Genomic DNA, 17,847 nt, shown 5'->3' on the forward strand with positions numbered 1-17,847 from the left:
TGGGGTCCCCTGCTGGAGCTGCTGCCCCCGCGACCCGATACCGGATAAGCGGTCGAAGATGGATGGATGGATGGATAAGAGATCAGAAACTTAGCAGCTTTGCAGTTTATGCCATATAAATATTCAGGTATGATAATGTGGAGGGGTGATTGGGTTCGGGCTACTACAAGGAGTGCAGCCCAGATGGACATGCAGGTATATATACAGTATATAAATGTGTGTGTGTGTGTGAGAGTGTGTGTATACAGTAAAAGTGTGTTTAAAAGAGGGCACATTAAGAATGTGCATTACACTCTTCGGCATTCAAATTTGGATATACTCTATGTTGAAGTTGGATTTATGCTGGTAGGATACTATTTCACAGAACCAGGTGTACAGTAAGTGTGTGTGTGCGTGCGTGTGTGTGTGTTAAATGACATAGGCGGTGAACGTGGAGGTACAAAAGATGGAAGAAGATAGTGAGAGAGGGGTGACCGGGTTTTTGTCCAATCAGTCTTCAACTGAGGTAACACAGCAGCATCAGTTTAGGAGCTAATTCTCCTCCATATCTAAAGAAATTGCCAATAAGCTACAGTATGTGAGGGAGAGTGGAGGGAATTGGGTGTGTGTCCATGTGTGAGTTGGGAGAAAATATTGTGTGTTAGGGCTTTTAATGTGTGTTTTTATGTGGGTTTGTCTTATAAACAGTTGTTTGTGTGCAGTTTGTGCTGTGTGTGTGTATCACTTAATGGTTTAGGGCCAAAATACATTTCTGATCTGCTACTACACTATGACCCCCCCAGACCTCTTAGGTCATCTGGGACAGGTCTGCTTTCTGTCCTCTGAGTCAGAACTAAACAGGGTGAAGCAGTGTTCAGTTTCTATGCTCCTCTGGAACAAACTCTCCCAAACCTGCAGATCCGCTGCTAGTCTCAGTTCTTTTAAATCAAGGCTGAAAACTTTTCGTTTTGATGTTGCCTTTCTTTAAATGATGTTCATTTATTTAATGTTAAATTTCGTATGCTGCACTGTAACTTTTATTCTTGTGCTTTTATTTTATGACTGTTTCTTAACTGATTTTGTGTAAAGCACTTTGAATTGCCCTGTTGCTAAAATGTGAAATAAAAATAAAGCTGCCTTGCCTTGTGTGTGTGGTGTATTACAGTATGTGTGATTAAAATGTTTTAGAATGTTTACATTTTAAATGTATGCATGCATGTTATAAATGCCTTTACACATGTATGTGCGTGTGTGTTTGTGCGTGAGTGTGTGTGTGTGTATTTGTCCCATATGGTGGCACTGTGAATATGTAAATAGAAACTCTATAAAGTTGAAACAGAGAGGAAGGACACCATCTGGCCCAAAGCTCATTTTATGCAACCGCAAGGACAAGACCAATACAAGAGGAAGAAGACATAAAACCACAGGGTTTCATCCAAATCCTAAGACGCGCAGGACACAAAGTCAACAACAGAAGCTCTTTGGGATCATAACACGCTGCCCTCGGTGAAAAAGAATACATATCAGGCTCATCCTGGTTCAGTGTCTTATTCAAGGTAATCTTGGGCAGTGTCATTCCTAAACTAGCTATAGTACTCTTCTATGAATTGTGACGTTTAGCACTATAAACAATGCCCTTTTATCCAAGAAAGCTGTCCAGGGTCATTTGACAGAAAAGCAGTCCTCAGTATATTAACTGTCATATGTCGTAAATGATGCTACAGTGTTTTCTCTGCTGACCTTGCAGAGTGAATTTACCCAGGGAAAACAAATGAATCCACACTCAACTGCACTGCACTGTATGAAGCTTCTCCATGATGTATTACAGTGGGCTGTGTTGTATTATTCTAAACTGTCATATATCATATAGTCTATAATATGGGCTTTATATATTCTGTCTAGCCCCACACAGATGGTCACTGTAGGACACAGTGAGACATCTTCAGGCTGCTAGTGTGCTTTGATGATTATTTTTTAAGTATAGACGTTCTTACAGTATGTCCACATAGCATTTGTATGTGCTCACTGTTCCCGGCCACATGGCATCGCATTCCATGTTGCAAGAGCAAAAACACGAGACCACAAGTTTTATCATTATCCAATATTACATTATTATTATTCAATTCAGAGGCCCGTGATCGATTTGAGACAATACGTATGCTCATTTAACACAATCACTTACATTGATGAACTCACAAAAGCAACTCAAATATGATTTGACAATTTTATTACTAAGCTTTTTTGTTCAGATATTTAAATGAAAAACAACGATGTTTAATATAAAGTGGGAATTTCAAAAGTAAAGCACATTTTAAACATGTTCAATGATAATTTGATATTTTCACTTTGCGTCAATGACATTGGATCGTTCATCATCGAATCAATATATCGATCCAGAAAAAGATAAACATGTCAGGGAGCTAAGATTTGGCTGTTATTCACACAACACAGGTCAAAATGCTCATTTCCTGTAATATAACTGAATCAGAAACAATGCAGCATCATACGCGATTCTGCTTGTAGTGTGTGTGTGTGTGTGTGTGTGTGTGTGTGTGTATGTGTGTTTAGAGACATGACATAACAGATCAGGCTGAAGCATGCGTTTGCCTGTGAAATACGAGTGTGTGTGTGGGTGTGTGTGTGCGTGTGTTTGTGTGTGTGTCTGCAGAGAAATGTTAGCAGCTGTATTGTGATGCAGATGTCCTCAGACACTGAGGCAGAAAGAGCAGCACTGAAGGTACCAGCCTCCCACACAAACTCAGGAGCCATCAAAGTGACACACACGTCACAGGAACGCCTTGTTTTTGCATGTGGTTATTATATATATGTGTGTGTGTATCTGTCTAATGTTCTGTGTGTTTCTCTGAGCCAGTATTAACAAAATGCATTTGTGTGTGCCTAAATGAGGAATGTGTGTGCGTGTATGTAGGCATGCGTGTGATTTTCCGTGCACTCATGCGCATCTGTGCATGTTCGGGGAATCTGTGTGTCGGGTATTCCAGTAATGATTGACCCTCGACTCAGTCTCTCCACATTGACGCATCAGTGTTGCTTTAAATGCCTGTTACCATGGAAACAGGCAGCCAGCATACAGGTCTGGTACACAGACAATGGTCTCTCTCTCTCTCTCTCTCTCTCTCTGTGTGGCTCTCTTTTAGTTACTCTCTCTCTCCACCCCTGCTTCTCCACCCATCGTTTACCCAATTTTGTCTCTCACTTCCCCTTTTTTTCTCTCACCACATCTTTCCATTCTTTCTGTTTCTTGCCTCGATTTCCATTCATTCACGTAAGTCTTACCTTCCAAGGTTTCCCCCTTCTTTCCCACTCTACCTCTTTTCATTCAGTCTGACGTTTTTACCTCTCTCAATTCATTCACGTCAACCTTGCCGCCGCGCTCTCACATCTCTGTCTCCCTCTTCTTTCATCACTCTCACCACTTGTCACGTCATTCCTCTGCCGTCTCTTTCCCTTCATCCATCTCCGTCTAACTGTGCTCCATTGCCTTAAAATCTCCTCTTTCTGTCTCCTTTCTTTCCTCTAAGCTGTGTGTGTGGATAGAGAGCTCTGGTACTTTGTCAAACACAAACAAATGCTCAGAGATGTATTCATCATAGCACACAGTTAGAGCCCCAATATACATGTACTTGTGTTAACTGTGTATTTGCAGACCCATGACAACTACGCTTATAATAGGGTTCTTGGGCGCATTGGGTGTGTGCATTCATAAAAAAATTTTTTTGCAGCTACAGCCTGACCTGGTCTGGAATGACTATTAGCTCTTGGTGGCTCATGTTAAAAAAAAGTTAAGATCTTCAGATATACTGAATATTGCCATTTAACTCAGATTACTTTGACTTTAGAACTATTCTCTACTGTAATTACCATCTTGGCTGGAGCTGTTTATCCACTAAAGTTATAAAGGCTAAGTGTCCCCATAATAGTTACTTTGTGCAAAATTTGGAATTTCCACCCAAATGTTCTAGTGTCACCCAGAACACCTAATGATACATCTGCTGCCGAGTGGACATACATTGCATTCCTCAAGGTGTGTAGAATGCTGCTAGCACCGCACAGTCCTTTGCAAACACACACCAGTGGCACATACATAGTAACAGATAAAACAGATGTTAGACAAACATCAGCAACACGGCCTCACCTTGCCAAAGCTGCCCTTGCCAAGCACCATCAGGAAGTTAAAATCAGCCAGCTTCATGCGATCTTGGTTGCCATTGGAGTCGAACCGGGATGCAGCATTGGCCGCCTTGCCTTCTTTGTTTTTGTCTGGGCCAATCTTAGCTCTCTAGATGAGAAAAGAAGAGAATAGGGGATGATATGAGACAAAACCTTCAACATATAAAGAGACTACAGGCTGTAAGTGGAGAAATAGAGGATGGAGTTGGCAAATAGATGTATGAGATGTATGTAGAAGTTATAATGGGGCAGCTGGTGATATAGGGCCTTTTAACAGTATTTGTTAAGGGAAGTGAAATATTTACTTATTGATTTTTCCAAACCATATTTGTCTTAACCACTATATGGTATCATGACAAACGTATTGGTAGGCACCATGATTTTGCACTTTACTTCACGTGACAATAAATTGGGAATAAAACAACGGTGGCGGGGGCTGTTGTTTCAGTATTAAAACATCTCAAGCCTTGAGAGGTTTGTCTAATGTAGCTCAGCGTAAATTCTTTCAGGAAATCTTAATCAATGCTCTCTTCCTAAATCGAATTAGCTGTTGGAGGCGCTCACCTTCCTGCTAAACCAATCAGAATCATACACATATTTCAAGGGCCAATCACAGAATCACAACCCTGCTTTAAATCTGTTTCTCCCTTTGCTATCAGCTGTGGTTTCAGGCAAAGCGTGCAACCCTCCACCTCCCTTCCACATCCAGTCATCGTCTACTCCAGCTGACCGGTCCGGAGCCTCCTTCGGTCTGCTCTTCGGGCTCCTTGGTTGCCACCGCCGGTGTCTAGATTCCATCGAAGGGCTTATGATTGTTCTCCCCCCCTAGTTACGAACTATTACTATAATGATGGAGTCTAATCTTCAAATACTTTGTACATATTATAATGCTGTACAGTAAACTTTTTTGCATTTCTGCAAACATGTCTCTCCTGATTGAAATGTAGCTCAGTGTAAATTCTTTCAGAAGGACCTAACATTTAATTGATGTTCTTCCAAATCCGCTGTTATTCAAATAACTGTACATTTTATCATGCTGTGTATAACTTTTGCATATCTTCAAACTAGTCTTTTCTGATTGAAATGGCAGATTGTGAGGAAAAGGCCTTGAAGGTTAAATCAGTTTAACGTACATTGGGTTAGCATGCCAAAAATGGGGGGCCAATAATAACGTCCTTTTTCTGTGTATCATTAACATGTATGTGAAATATTGTCATCATTTGAGAAACTCACATTGGTAATGCTGCTAATTATCTAGAGCCAAGATTTATTGCTCATGGCAAATGTGCTAAATACTGTATGTCATTGATATCAAAAGATGTTTGACAGCTGATTAAAAAGGCCACATTTAAGGCGGGGGAAGCATTTTCCTAGTGAAGCAAAGTCATCAAAGATCACTACCAACACTACCAAATACAAAATATGTTAGAAGCTTCACTTTACAATGAAATAATAGGCAGAAACACACATTTCACATGTCAAAGTCATAAACATACTAGCAAAAGAGAAGACGATATCACAGCCAGACACATTTGAACTGTTAGTGAAATAAATATCACACAGTGCAAAAAAAAACATACATACTCAACATTGCTGAAACAACAACAGTTATTGTTTTTTATTTTAAATTTGGGAGATTCTAATATCCCAGAGAAAACTTTTAGCCGTTTTTAGCCGTTTGGTTCATTCTATTTCATTTATTCTGTGAAGGCACATCACACTTTCCTAAGAAATCTGCTCTATTCAATCATGACTGACACCACTTCCCTTGTTTCTGCCCTTCAAACACTCACTCAGAGAGTTTTTGTACTTTTTCTCTTTTCTCTATAATTAATTTCTACTTCATCTTTATAAATGTGGCCTGTGTCCATGACTCTCCATTTGTTCATGTCTGTCACCACGTCCTGGGTCTCTCCGCTATATCCTGTCTCTCTCATAGTTCGTTCCTCTCTACCTCGACCTTGTCACACTCTCTAGTCCTTCTCTGTCGTAAGAAAGTATTTCCTCTTATAATCTTATCTATTTATCATCTTATTCTCCACTTTGTTAAGCCATGCTTCAATTTAGTCTTAATACATTTACAAAATGCCTGCACACTCAGAGACAGAGGTACAGAATGAGTACATCTTATCCTATCTTATCTTAAATTGCTGATCCGCACTGAGGCTCTCTGCACTTCTTCTGTCCTGTGCAGTAATTTCTCCACCGCTTTGTCTGGAAAATTGTCAGAGTGAAGCATCCAAGTACTCTGCTGCTCCCCACACTGTTTGGTGTGTGTGTGTGTGTGTGTGTGTTGCAACCCATGCGGTTCCCGACTCATCAATGGATAAAAGGCTCTATCTATCTCCATCTGCTCTGATGCACACACACACACACACACACACACACACACACACACACACACACACACACACACACACACACACACACACACACACACACACACACACACACAAACACACAGCTGAAGTATTTGTGAGCAGCAGAGCATGCTGAAAGCAGCACTCTCAAAGCCTTCAGAAATCAATGCTGCTCTCTCTGTCTATGTGTCCAAATATGTTTGTGCACATTTTAAAAGGTAAAAAATAAGAATGAATGGCAGCAGCAAAATATGATACATTTTCTATTTCTCCCTGAATAGGTTTAATGTGAATAAGGAGTACTTATGAACGTCAGTGGTGACGGGAAATGCACCTGCAACCAGCATGTGTGTAAGGAAGAGAAGAGAGTTAGAAAGTAGGATATGCAAAGATAACAAGAAGAAAGGAAAGGAATTAGAGAAACAAAAAAATTAAAATGAAGAAAAAGTGAGGTGGAGGAGGACGGAGGGGGAAGAAAGAAAGAAATGGCAAAGAAAGAGCAGCTGACTTTATTGTTTTTCAATATACTGGAAAAATGTATTTTGATAAAAATGGCTTTATTAAAATGAATTGAAATGAGATACAGAAATGTGTTTCAGCTTTAAATGAGGATGACATGATTGTAAATCTAGGAGCCTGCTTCTTCTCTTACTTCCTCTGAATAACTCAAGTTTGTCTGGGTCTTGGTGTGTGCATTATTTATCACTGTCTGTCACTGACTGTCTTGTGTGATTCTGGATAAGGTGAATGGAGGCATGAAGGTAATGTTACCAAAGTGAATTCTCTCTCTGTTTGTCTGTGTCTTTCTTTCTCTCTGCCATCTCTCTGAGAGCTACACCCTAGAAGTTGCCTACATGCTTGCTTTTGTGTGTGTGTGTTTGTGTGTGTGTGTGTGTGTGTGTGTGTTTGTGTGTATGTGTGTGCGTGCGTGTGTGTGTGTGAGTGATAGCTGGCCCCCTGAGAATGTGTCTCAGTGAACGTCTGAGGATCATGACCTTGAGGAGAAGGAAGGAAAGAAAAACAGATAAAGAGAGAGAAACACACAGGGGGGCACTGAAGGTGACAGAGGACAAAATAGATAAGTGAAGAAAAGAAAGAAAAGCAAAATAAACATGGAGGAAGAAGAAAGGAGAGAAATGGGAGGATAGAAGGCTACAACATTCTAAACAACAGATCTATCTACAGGAAAGTGTGTAAGACACCCACACAGCAACGCCCACAGATGAGGGAAGGACTTAGGTCCAAAGGTTGATTATTGGGGGTAGGAAAGAAAATCATATGTATTGTGACTTTTTTTGACAATTTTTAAAATAGATTATTTTCCCTAGAATCGATATATACTATACTTCTTTTTTTAATCAATGACTCACCTAAATATTTTTGAACGGTACCGCTTATGGTACAAAGAACATATCCATTTCCAGCAAAACAGCGCAAAAGCAGAAAATCCATGTTATGTATTTCTTTACAAGTGAAATAAATGTCAGACCGACGGACGGGCATGTGATGTAGATTCGTCTTGGAAAACAAATCAAGGTCAATATCACTCATTTGTCTGTATGGTAAGTATGAGGCTACAACCAGCAGCTGGTTAGCTTAGCACAACTGGACACAGGGAAACAGCTGGACTGTTCAACTACCGGCGCCTTGTTTTTACACTTCAGTTTCCACAAACCAGATATAACATGTTCATGTTAAAGTGAGCTTTAGAGGGGGTAGTGGATGGATTTTGTGACAGGGCCAGGCTAGCTGTTCTCCCTGTTTCCGGTCTTTATGCTAAGCTAATCTAAGCTAACCGATTGCTGGCAATCCTCTTAACTGCAACGGGAGTTTGGACAGGTGAGAAAAAGAGACAGCAAAATTGCACCCGAACAACTCCACTATGATCAACACATTTCAGAATGACGTTCTGCAGTTTAGTGTCAGCAAGACAGAAGGAGGAGAGGAAAGGAAAAGAAAAGAAAAAAGGAGGAAACACACAGAGCGGGGTTATCCTCTCCACTGCCAAATGTGTGTTAATGAGTGGGTCTACTGGTCACACACACACACACACACACACACACACACGTCTGGACCTGCAGTGTGCCAGACCGGATGGTACTATAAGTGTGCCTGCCAACTGCTAACAGATCTCCCAGGGAGGCTCTCATTCAGACACACACAGATGCATAGTGTTTGCACACACACACACACACACACACACACACACACACACACACACACACACACACACACACAAACAAACAAACAAACAAACAACCACCGACGCACTCCAACACATTCAGGCACACATTTGAAAGTGCTTCCACATAAAAACACAAAGAGACTAAAAGGTGAGGATTCACACACACCTCAAACTTCTGCCGTAGCTCCTCGTTGCCCTCCTCCCCCTCTGGAGCAACAGGAACATTGAAATACTCTCCTTCCTCCTGGGAGAGCAGCTTAAACCTGGAGAGAGAGAGCGAGAGAGAGAGAGAGAGAGAGAGAGAGAGAATATTTCCAGTCAAATCAATTCCCAATTAGTTTATACAATTTAAGCGTTTAACTGCTTCCATTAGCTGAAGCTGCTGACTGATTTAAAGTCCTAAAGAATAATCAGCTGGTTATTTAGTAATTCCCTATCCTTCATGGTGATCCAGCAAAGCCTGACAGAGATGGGCCCAAAACACAGCTGAGATGCATATTATTTAACAAAATCAATAGAATATAATTTTTCATATTGAACCCCTTAAACACAAGCTCACTCCTCACAGCTTTAACATGGTACTTATAGTAAATACAATTGTGCTGGGTCTTTATGTTTAAGTGACACACATCTAAACTTTCAACAATTTTACGGTTTCATCCACAGAAAATGTGAATCCTGTTGGTTGTGAGCATTTTAAATCTGCACCATTCCTCTTTTATTGTCTTTAGTTTATTGACTTTTTGGTGCTATGTAAACAGTTAGCTGTATCGTTGTATGTGGGCAGGGCCGTCAACAAACAGCAGTTTGAAAAAGTGTGTGTGGCTGTTGTTGGCATTCTACCAACCTGAGAGGGAGCCTACCAGCCTGATTCAATCAGACATTTGGACTTTTGCTGCTGTTTGTAAGTTAAATACGCTCCACGTCTGAGTCTGCACCACCAGTTTTGGCCTTTGATGTAACTTGGAGGGATGAATTTACTGACTTAAATCTGTCTGAGGGGTATTTGTTTCATTCACTTGTTACATGAAAGGTATGGCATTTATATAATTTGCTGCTTATTAAATATAAAGTTCTGCAAAATCAGTCTTAGGGGTCTACTTTTATGAAGCTTGGGGTGTGTCACAATTACAGTCAAATGCGCTCTGCCCGTAGCATTGAGGGGGTGCCAAACACACCTTTGGTGATTTTGTGACCGGGATACGCTCTTGGATACGCTGAGGTAAGATCAGAAGACATAGGTTTTCATACATCATGGGTGTGTTAGAGTCTGTGACTATCATGACCATCCACATTCACTATTACCCCGCCATGATGCGCTAACAGTTTGGGAATCATGTGGAGACTTTTCCTCAGAGGAAACACAGTGCCCAGTGAATATGAATTCACCGGTCCTTTGCATAGTGGAAACATCTAAAGGAATGAAAGACTGCCAACAGGTTGCAGTTCTTCTTTCAGAAAATGTTGCTTCTACTCTGTTTGGATAGTGATGGAGTTTACTCAGTTTGTGCTAGCAACTTCACCCTATTCATATTCTAGAAGGTGAGGACCCTCCAGCCTCCTCTCTATCAGCGGTGGTTATACGGTTGACGTTGGACGGTGATGGCACGTGAGTCGCTCATCAGGATCAGGACATCAACTCAACATTCTGCCGACTCTGCCAGGCCGGGCTAGCTAGCCAGCTGGCTGGTCAAGTTTTCAAATTTAAAACATCAGAGCAGGGTTAGGGCTGGGCAATACAACGATACTGTATCGAAATTGATATATTTGGCTAGATATCTTCTTAAATGTTGGATACCGTAATATCCTGATATGACAAGTGTTTTTAAAGGCTGCATAACAGTATAGTAATTTACACACTGTTCTAGCGGTTTTATTATTTGCCATTACAAACAGTTATTATATCAACTTAACTGATGATTATTTATCAAAAATCTTATTGTGTGGATACTTTGTGAAAGCCTACAATATCGCCATCGAGGTATTTTGTCAAAAATATTGGGATATTTATTTTTCTCCATATCGCTCAGCCCTAGAAAACAGAGAGGGATATGTGGAGAAGATGAGCTCTAGCTACCAAAACCATCTCTGTGGCCATTTCATGACTACAAGTTGCTCATCAGGATAAGGAAATCAACCCACCAGTCTCCTTCTGACTCTGTTAGCTCGGGCTAGCTAGAAGGCTAAGGTTTTCCGATGCAAACAGAGTGAAAGAAAAGGAAGGAAAAGGTGGAGATGGCTATTAACTACATCTATGGCTATGATCCCGACAACTACATACACAAGTTAAAGAAGATGGTAGGATAATCTGCAATTATACCGAATACTATTTAATGTAACAAATAAAATTGATTGAGTGATTAACACCGGAAAACAATTAATATTATATTAATTAAGATCAGCAAAGCACGATTATGTTACAAACTCTTTTGAACACAATATCAAATACCTCAGAGCAGTAACATAGAAACATACAGTAGTTTAGCTGCTTTAACAGCCCCTCTCACTCTGTTCCTCCGTCTGGCTGCTGGCCAGCAGGTGTAGAAAGAGTAGTGAAAAACTTACACTTTTACGGGTTCTCTTTGCTCTGAATATCAGCGTTTTAATGGCATCTCTCCACCTCCACCATTCCACCTCAAACACTGGCATCTCATTAAAAACGCTGACAGGGCAGCGTCAGCAAAAAGAGAGAAAGAGTGGAAGAGAGGAAGATAGAGAGATACAGAGACTGAGCTAGAGAGAGACCGAGAGAGACCGAGAGAGAGAGAGGGAGGTAGGGTGGGTGGGTGGTGGAGCGATAAAGAAGAAGGGATAAAGAGACAGGGTACAGATGCTTTGGCACGGAGTTTCACCAGAATAAAAAGAAGAGCTCCAACTAAAGTATTTCTCCAACAGTGCAGTAATGAACAAGGTCACCTCCACTCTCCCTCCTCCCCTGCCTGTGCAGTTTTTCTGCCTCATGTCTCTCCACTACCTCCCCCCAATTCACCCACCCATCCCTCCTTTCATCTCACCATCCATCCACTCCCTGTTTATGGAGCTCTGAGATGCCGAAGGACAGTGATCCCATGAAGTCGTTGCGGCTGGTCAGGTCCCAGTCCCAAATCTCCACCGACAGACGGCGGTCCTTATCGTACTCCTTCAGGTGGCTAGGAGAAAAACATGCATGATCAACAGTTGGACAAACTGTTGGATAAACTAACACAACCGTTGGCTAAATATTTAGTTTGACAGCATTAAAATGCTATTTATCCACACACACACACGCACACGCACACGCACACGCACACGCGCACACACACACACACACACACACACACACACACACGGTCAAAATTTGGGGTCACTTCCAAATTTTCATCCCACTCCATTATAGACAGAATATCAGCTGATCTGAGTGGATAGCTGATATTTAATGCCATATCTGCATTGCCCATGATTACAAACCATTCATCCAATGTTCCAAAGTCTCATTCTTCACTAATCTGATATCATTTCATTTCATGTAATCTGAAAACTGCAGCCCAGGTTAAAAATGTGAACTGTTGCAAAACAACGCAACTGATCTCAACTGGTATTCTGTCTACAATGGAGTTCAATGGAAATTTCTAAGTGACCCCAATTTTTGGCCGGTTGTGTGCGTGTGTGCGCGTGTGTATATATGGTTTGACCCTTTCCCAGCTTTAAAAGCCACATGAAAGCAGTCTTGAATTTTCCAAATAAAGTAGAGATATAGCAAACGCCGTCTGTAAGTGTAGTAATGTGTTACATTCAGGATTTTTTCAGACCACACATTTGAAGAAGTTTATAAAAAACCTTTTATCATCTCTTATTTTGATGTGTTGGACAGGTGCAAAAAATGCCTTTTAAGTTGAACATCTGCCACCAGATGCTTGAAAACGCAAATCTCAGTCTCTTTCCATGCAAACCGTGATGAAGCTGATTAAAAATGTAAATGTAGCCAACAGCAGGAAACTACCCCAAAAGCAAGGTTTTATGAATATAAGCAGCCAGATGTTTTATCTGAGCGCCAGCGGTTAAACATGCGTGGAAAGACTATTATGACGCAATGCTCTAAAAACACTGCAGTTGGTAAGTGAGAGAGAAGGTTGAAAAAAGGAAAGGGAGAGACAGGTAGAAAGATAAATAAAATAAAAGACCACCAAACAAGGTATAATTAAGGCCTTACAATTTAAATGTCTCATTCCATATGGGGTTGAGGCAGCACTTTATGGTCTTGGTCTTCTGTTTGCTCTCGCTGCGGGGATCTGGGATCAGTTTAAGCTTCACGTAGGGGTCTGACAGACCGTTGGGGTCCATGGGAACCAGATTCCTGCCCTCTCCGACTGGGGGGAGAAGGATGTAGGAAAAAGGAAAGAAAGAAGGAGGGTGATAGGAAAATAGAGGGTGAAAGTGAGAGAGAAAATTTGGACAAGAAAACATTATTAGAATTTTATATCACGTCAGCATCAATTACAATGACATTCTGTGAAGAGAATTGGAAATTGCTTATGTGTGCGAGTGCAGAACTTGACTTTTAGAAGTGATTGACTTCAAACTCAGATTTTCTACAAGCAAATATATATATTTTTTTATAGGAACCCAAATCTTGAGCTACTCATTAAAAATGTCCATTAACAAAAATAAAAGACACAGTATTACCAATAAAACATTTTGCTGGTAAACAAAGAGAATCATGATTTGAATTTACTTAAAATATTATGCTATTGTTGCATATAATAATAACCAAAGGTAGTTAAAATGTAACCTTATGAATCACTTAAATAAAACAAACTAATATACAACACATTTATAATAAAAGATCAATACTTGGTGCCTGTGTATTGATACAGTATTGCCACTAAATAAATATCACGATACTATGCTGTATCGACCCCCCCCCCCCCGACACCTACTCTTCATTTGTGTAGCCATTTTCCTTAAAAACTAAAAAAGGAGTAAAATGATGATAATCACCACTTGTTTGTATTTATATTTCACTCTACTGGACTCGTTTGTACAATAGCCTGCATGGATGGAAACAGCAGGGGGGTTTGAATTGCACATGACCTTGAGCAATTATGCCAAAAAATGAGGGTCTTAGAATTTTATTCAGAACCCACCAGGAACTCATCATAATTAATTTTAACCCATATTTAGCAGGTTGGCAGGTGTTCATTTCAAGTGCTGTGTGTATGTGTGTTTGAATTTGGAGAGTGCATCCTGTCTGTAATCTATTTAACAACAAGACTCTCCCCTGAAACAAACTAATTACATAGGCATGGTAAATTTGAGGCAATGGAAAACACACACACCAGATACCCTAGAGTTAGATTGGGGGTTAAAGCCTTGAGGTTGCCAGATCTGTCTATAATGACCATGTAGACAGATGAAGGTTGCCAGTTCCAACACTAATCCTTCTTTGTAGCTGTCTGTTATTGGGCTGTAATTGTATTCCAGTGGCGTAACATCCCCTGCGATTGGAGTGTGTGTGAATTTGTGCGTGTGTGTGCACAATTATTGTTGCTGGTCAAGTTCTGAGGTCACATCCAATTACCAGAAGCAGGGCTGGTGCTTCTGTGTATTAGGCAGCTCGCTAGGGAAAGCACTCAAGACACACACACACACACACACACACACACACACACACACAGGAACCTTTCTCCTCCCCACCCCCCACCCCCCCATTTAAACATGCACGCACCGAACTCACTGGTTTGAGTTTGGTCCCTGGCCTCCCAAAGAGGTGACATTACTTATTTATTACCTTTTAAGAACAGTAAAAATCTAACCTGACCCTGCATAGTGCCCAAAGATCCATCTACATGGAGAAAAACAAAGTCCACTTACACTCAGTGTGGTGTAACTTACACTCACGTTCAGTTACACTAAGAATGTGGTCACACAAATAAAAAAGGTGCATTCTTTCCTGTTGGTTTATGGTTCATACTACATTGTTACAAACAAACCAACAGGCGTAATTAACTGGGGGGATAAGGGGGGTTACATGCGTTTAGAATTTGTTCAATGATGAAACAAACAGCTTCACAAGATAAGTGGAGATTCTTGAACGCTTGTGTCTATATATCCTCAAATCTGAAATCTGGTCCAGGACCAAAGTTGGGTTGTGTCAATCTAATCGGGTAGTGCCTGGGTGTCACTATGTCGAATTCCTGAGCAGACTCTGAATCAGCTCTGATCCTGCACTGCTGCCAGTGTTAGTTAATTCTCTCTCTATTCGGTTCTGTTTGGCTGACACCATTTTGAATCCAGTCAAATCATCCTACTTTGGCCTATTTCTGGTTTATTTTAAATCAAGTCTGTTTGTTCTGGGGTCTCTGTCAGATTGAGTTCTCTTGTTGAAAATAAATTGGGAACATTTGAGTTTGGGTAGGCTATGTTGCCCTTTACTGTACTTAAAAGTTTAATGCATCTTCTCGGGTGGTCTGACGGTTATTCTTCTTCTTCTTAGTCTTATTCTAATATGATGGTGAATTATGGCTCAAAAAGCACACTTTTGCAATAAAATGCTTTTTTTTATTTATATTTTTACAATGAACAATTGAGATGCAAAGCTCCCAGAGCTGCGGGGGACATGTGGCATCCTTTCAAACCATGACTGAGGGGAGAGCTTCCCAGCAGCTCGCTCCATGCGAATGAGGTTTTTATGCTGCTAAAGTCGCTATACTACGCTAAGCTCCAAGAGGTTAACCACAGCACAGACCCAACGGCCAGCATTAAACTCTCAGTAGAGCAGGTCAATAAATATTAGATGATGCCTGTTAAAGTGACCATCAAATGCTGGTTGAGGTGAGCTATAAAGAGGGTAGCATGCCAAATGGTCTCATAGGACGCTTACAGTAAATAGAGAAGGGTGTGTGTTTCTGTGTTTGAGTGTGTGTGTGTGAGTGAATGGATCTGCTTGTCTATGTACAGGTGTGTAATGTGCATGTGACTGTGTATACATGTGTGCAATCCTTTCTTTCATACAGTATGTGCTAATTGCAAAGAGCTTGCCTGAGTGTGTGTGTGTGTGTGTGTATGTGTGCGTGTGAGAGAGAGATAATGCGTGTATTTGAGTCTACAGGGAGGGCGAGTGGAGATAAGAGTGCAGTAACAGCAGAATACTGCATGTGCACAGCAGCGTGGGTGTTGGCAGTGCACCTTTTCCAATGTGAAACAGCCTCGTCAGAGTCTTAGTAGGATTCTTATGTTCTTTCCAACTGCTACTGGCTTTCACATGTGCTGCAAAATAAGTGAAGCTTAAGTGAAGCATATTTCTGTGTTCTGTGGGAGATCAACATCAGTTTTAACTAGAGCTGTCAGTTAAACGCATTATTAACGGCGTTCACACAAACCAATTTTAACAACGTTGATTTTTGTTCTTGCAAGATTAACATTCTTTTTGGCCTAGCACACTTTGTAGTTTTTTCACATTCTCTTGCAACAACCAGTAACGGTAGAAAAACTACAACACCACACCGGTTCTAGCTAGACCGGAAACAAAACAACAGGCACGCCGTACACACTTGTTTGGGCTTACGAGCCGGCCAAAGAGTAGTAACGTTCCGTTTTGAGTGGATGGCGAGCGCGAGACGCCAAAATGGACGCCAATAAGTTTACTTTTAAAAAGTTGCCAAATGCTTCCATTGTCAAGACCAAAGTAATCTGTGTGTTTTGTCGTTGTGAACTGAGCGATCATCGCAGCACGTCCAGTCTGAAATACCACATTATGTATCAAAGTATTTTTTCACCCTTTTATTGATGGACAGTGTTACATTGTGTGAGAGATTATTTGCTCCAAGTGAGAATGTTACGTGTGAAATTGAACACTACAGTAGGCTACATGCCAATGTTGATTTCATTAACATCATTTGCACAAAGCAAGGCGAGCCACTTTTCCCTGTTGATAAGATAATTAAAATGAGAATAAAAATGGGACAAACAGAAATCAAGGGACATTTAGAATATATTAAAACGTCTGATTCATTGCAAGTTTACTAAGACACTGATGCAATTAATCACGATTAAATATTTTAATTGTTTGACAGCACTAGTTTTAACTGAAGGAAACAACCCCAAAATGAGTTTAATGGACAGATGTTGACTTGATCATTTTAGGGTCTATATGTGTTGCAGTCTGGTGCCAACAACAGAGAGGTTAAATAGGCGCACAGTCCATTAGGACTGCTACTTTAGGAACTGGCATTTTACTATTTTCCCTTGCCAACGTGACTAACCTTAGTCTGAAATATATTACCCTTCCCCTCTGCCTTACACCTAAGAAAAGGACCCGCTGATTGATGTTGATCACAACCCTGGCGGAGTGGGATCCCAATCCGATGAAGGGACAATCTGCATTCAGTTAACATACTTACTTATTACTGAGAAATGACAGGTGGAACCCCTGCTGTTTATTTCTGCAACATGCGCTATTCAGTAGTCTTTAAGTGATTCTGCTGTGGGTGTTTCCTGACACATTTCAGACATTTTGGATCAACAAGAGTTTCACTAAAGTCTGCAGGTTGGAGGAGCAGTGGATAGTCTGTGTTCTGCTTTTAGTCAGAGGAAATATATTAATCCATAACTAAATCCTGGCTCAGTTAGCCTGGTGCTACCATGCTGTATGGCAGTGTAGCAGTTACAGGCTTTTCTTGAATCACGGGACTATATAAGTGATGACAAGTCAACAATCGGCCTATTAGGATCAAAAGCTTTATCGTGACTAATTGGTACAGTAAAGCATACTTTTCAGAACCTGATATTAATTTTATGTAATAACAATAATAATAAAAAATGTAACAAGTCTGCTCACTTACAATTCCTCCAGCCAAGCTTAAACCTGAGAGCAGTGTCCTTCAAACACAATGATATAGTATATAAAATGTCTGGCAATTTATGTCACGTTAAGTTTTTTAACTCACAAAGGGGGTCATGCAGAAAATCTCCGGACACCACGTTTTGGCAAATGTTTTATTAATGGTGTTTTGGCTGTGCATACAATTAATGAAACTGCTATTTGGTATATTCTTAAGGTTCTTTTGGAAGCTTGTTAGATTTTAAACATGGCTTTTGAGATAACGCAGAGACAGCCGGAGTCTTCGTAAGGGTTTCTGTGATTTCACACAGCGA

The 17,847-nt window shown here is 40.7% G+C and overlaps 1 protein-coding gene across 3 annotated transcripts in view; it reads right to left on the reverse strand.

Annotated features, from left to right (window-relative positions):
• LOC117957402 (protein kinase C beta type-like) overlaps window positions 1–17,847 on the reverse strand; it is a 93,326-nt gene that overhangs the window by 33,309 nt on the left and 42,170 nt on the right. For all 3 annotated transcript variants that reach the window (XR_004659507.1, XM_034893090.1, XM_034893089.1), the window contains exons 6-9: window positions 12,905–13,061; window positions 11,730–11,864; window positions 8,882–8,978; window positions 4,136–4,279 (exon numbers count right to left, since the gene is read on the reverse strand). Coding sequence is in view for 2 of the 3 variants with exons in the window: in XM_034893090.1 (XP_034748981.1) it covers window positions 4,136–4,279; window positions 8,882–8,978; window positions 11,730–11,864; window positions 12,905–13,061 (533 nt within the window). In the remaining variant the exon portion in view is untranslated. The remainder of the gene's footprint in view (window positions 1–4,135; window positions 4,280–8,881; window positions 8,979–11,729; window positions 11,865–12,904; window positions 13,062–17,847) is intronic.

The sequence above is a fragment of the Etheostoma cragini genome, chromosome 15 (genome assembly GCF_013103735.1).
Source record: "Etheostoma cragini isolate CJK2018 chromosome 15, CSU_Ecrag_1.0, whole genome shotgun sequence".
Classification (NCBI taxonomy): Eukaryota; Metazoa; Chordata; class Actinopteri; order Perciformes; family Percidae; genus Etheostoma; species Etheostoma cragini.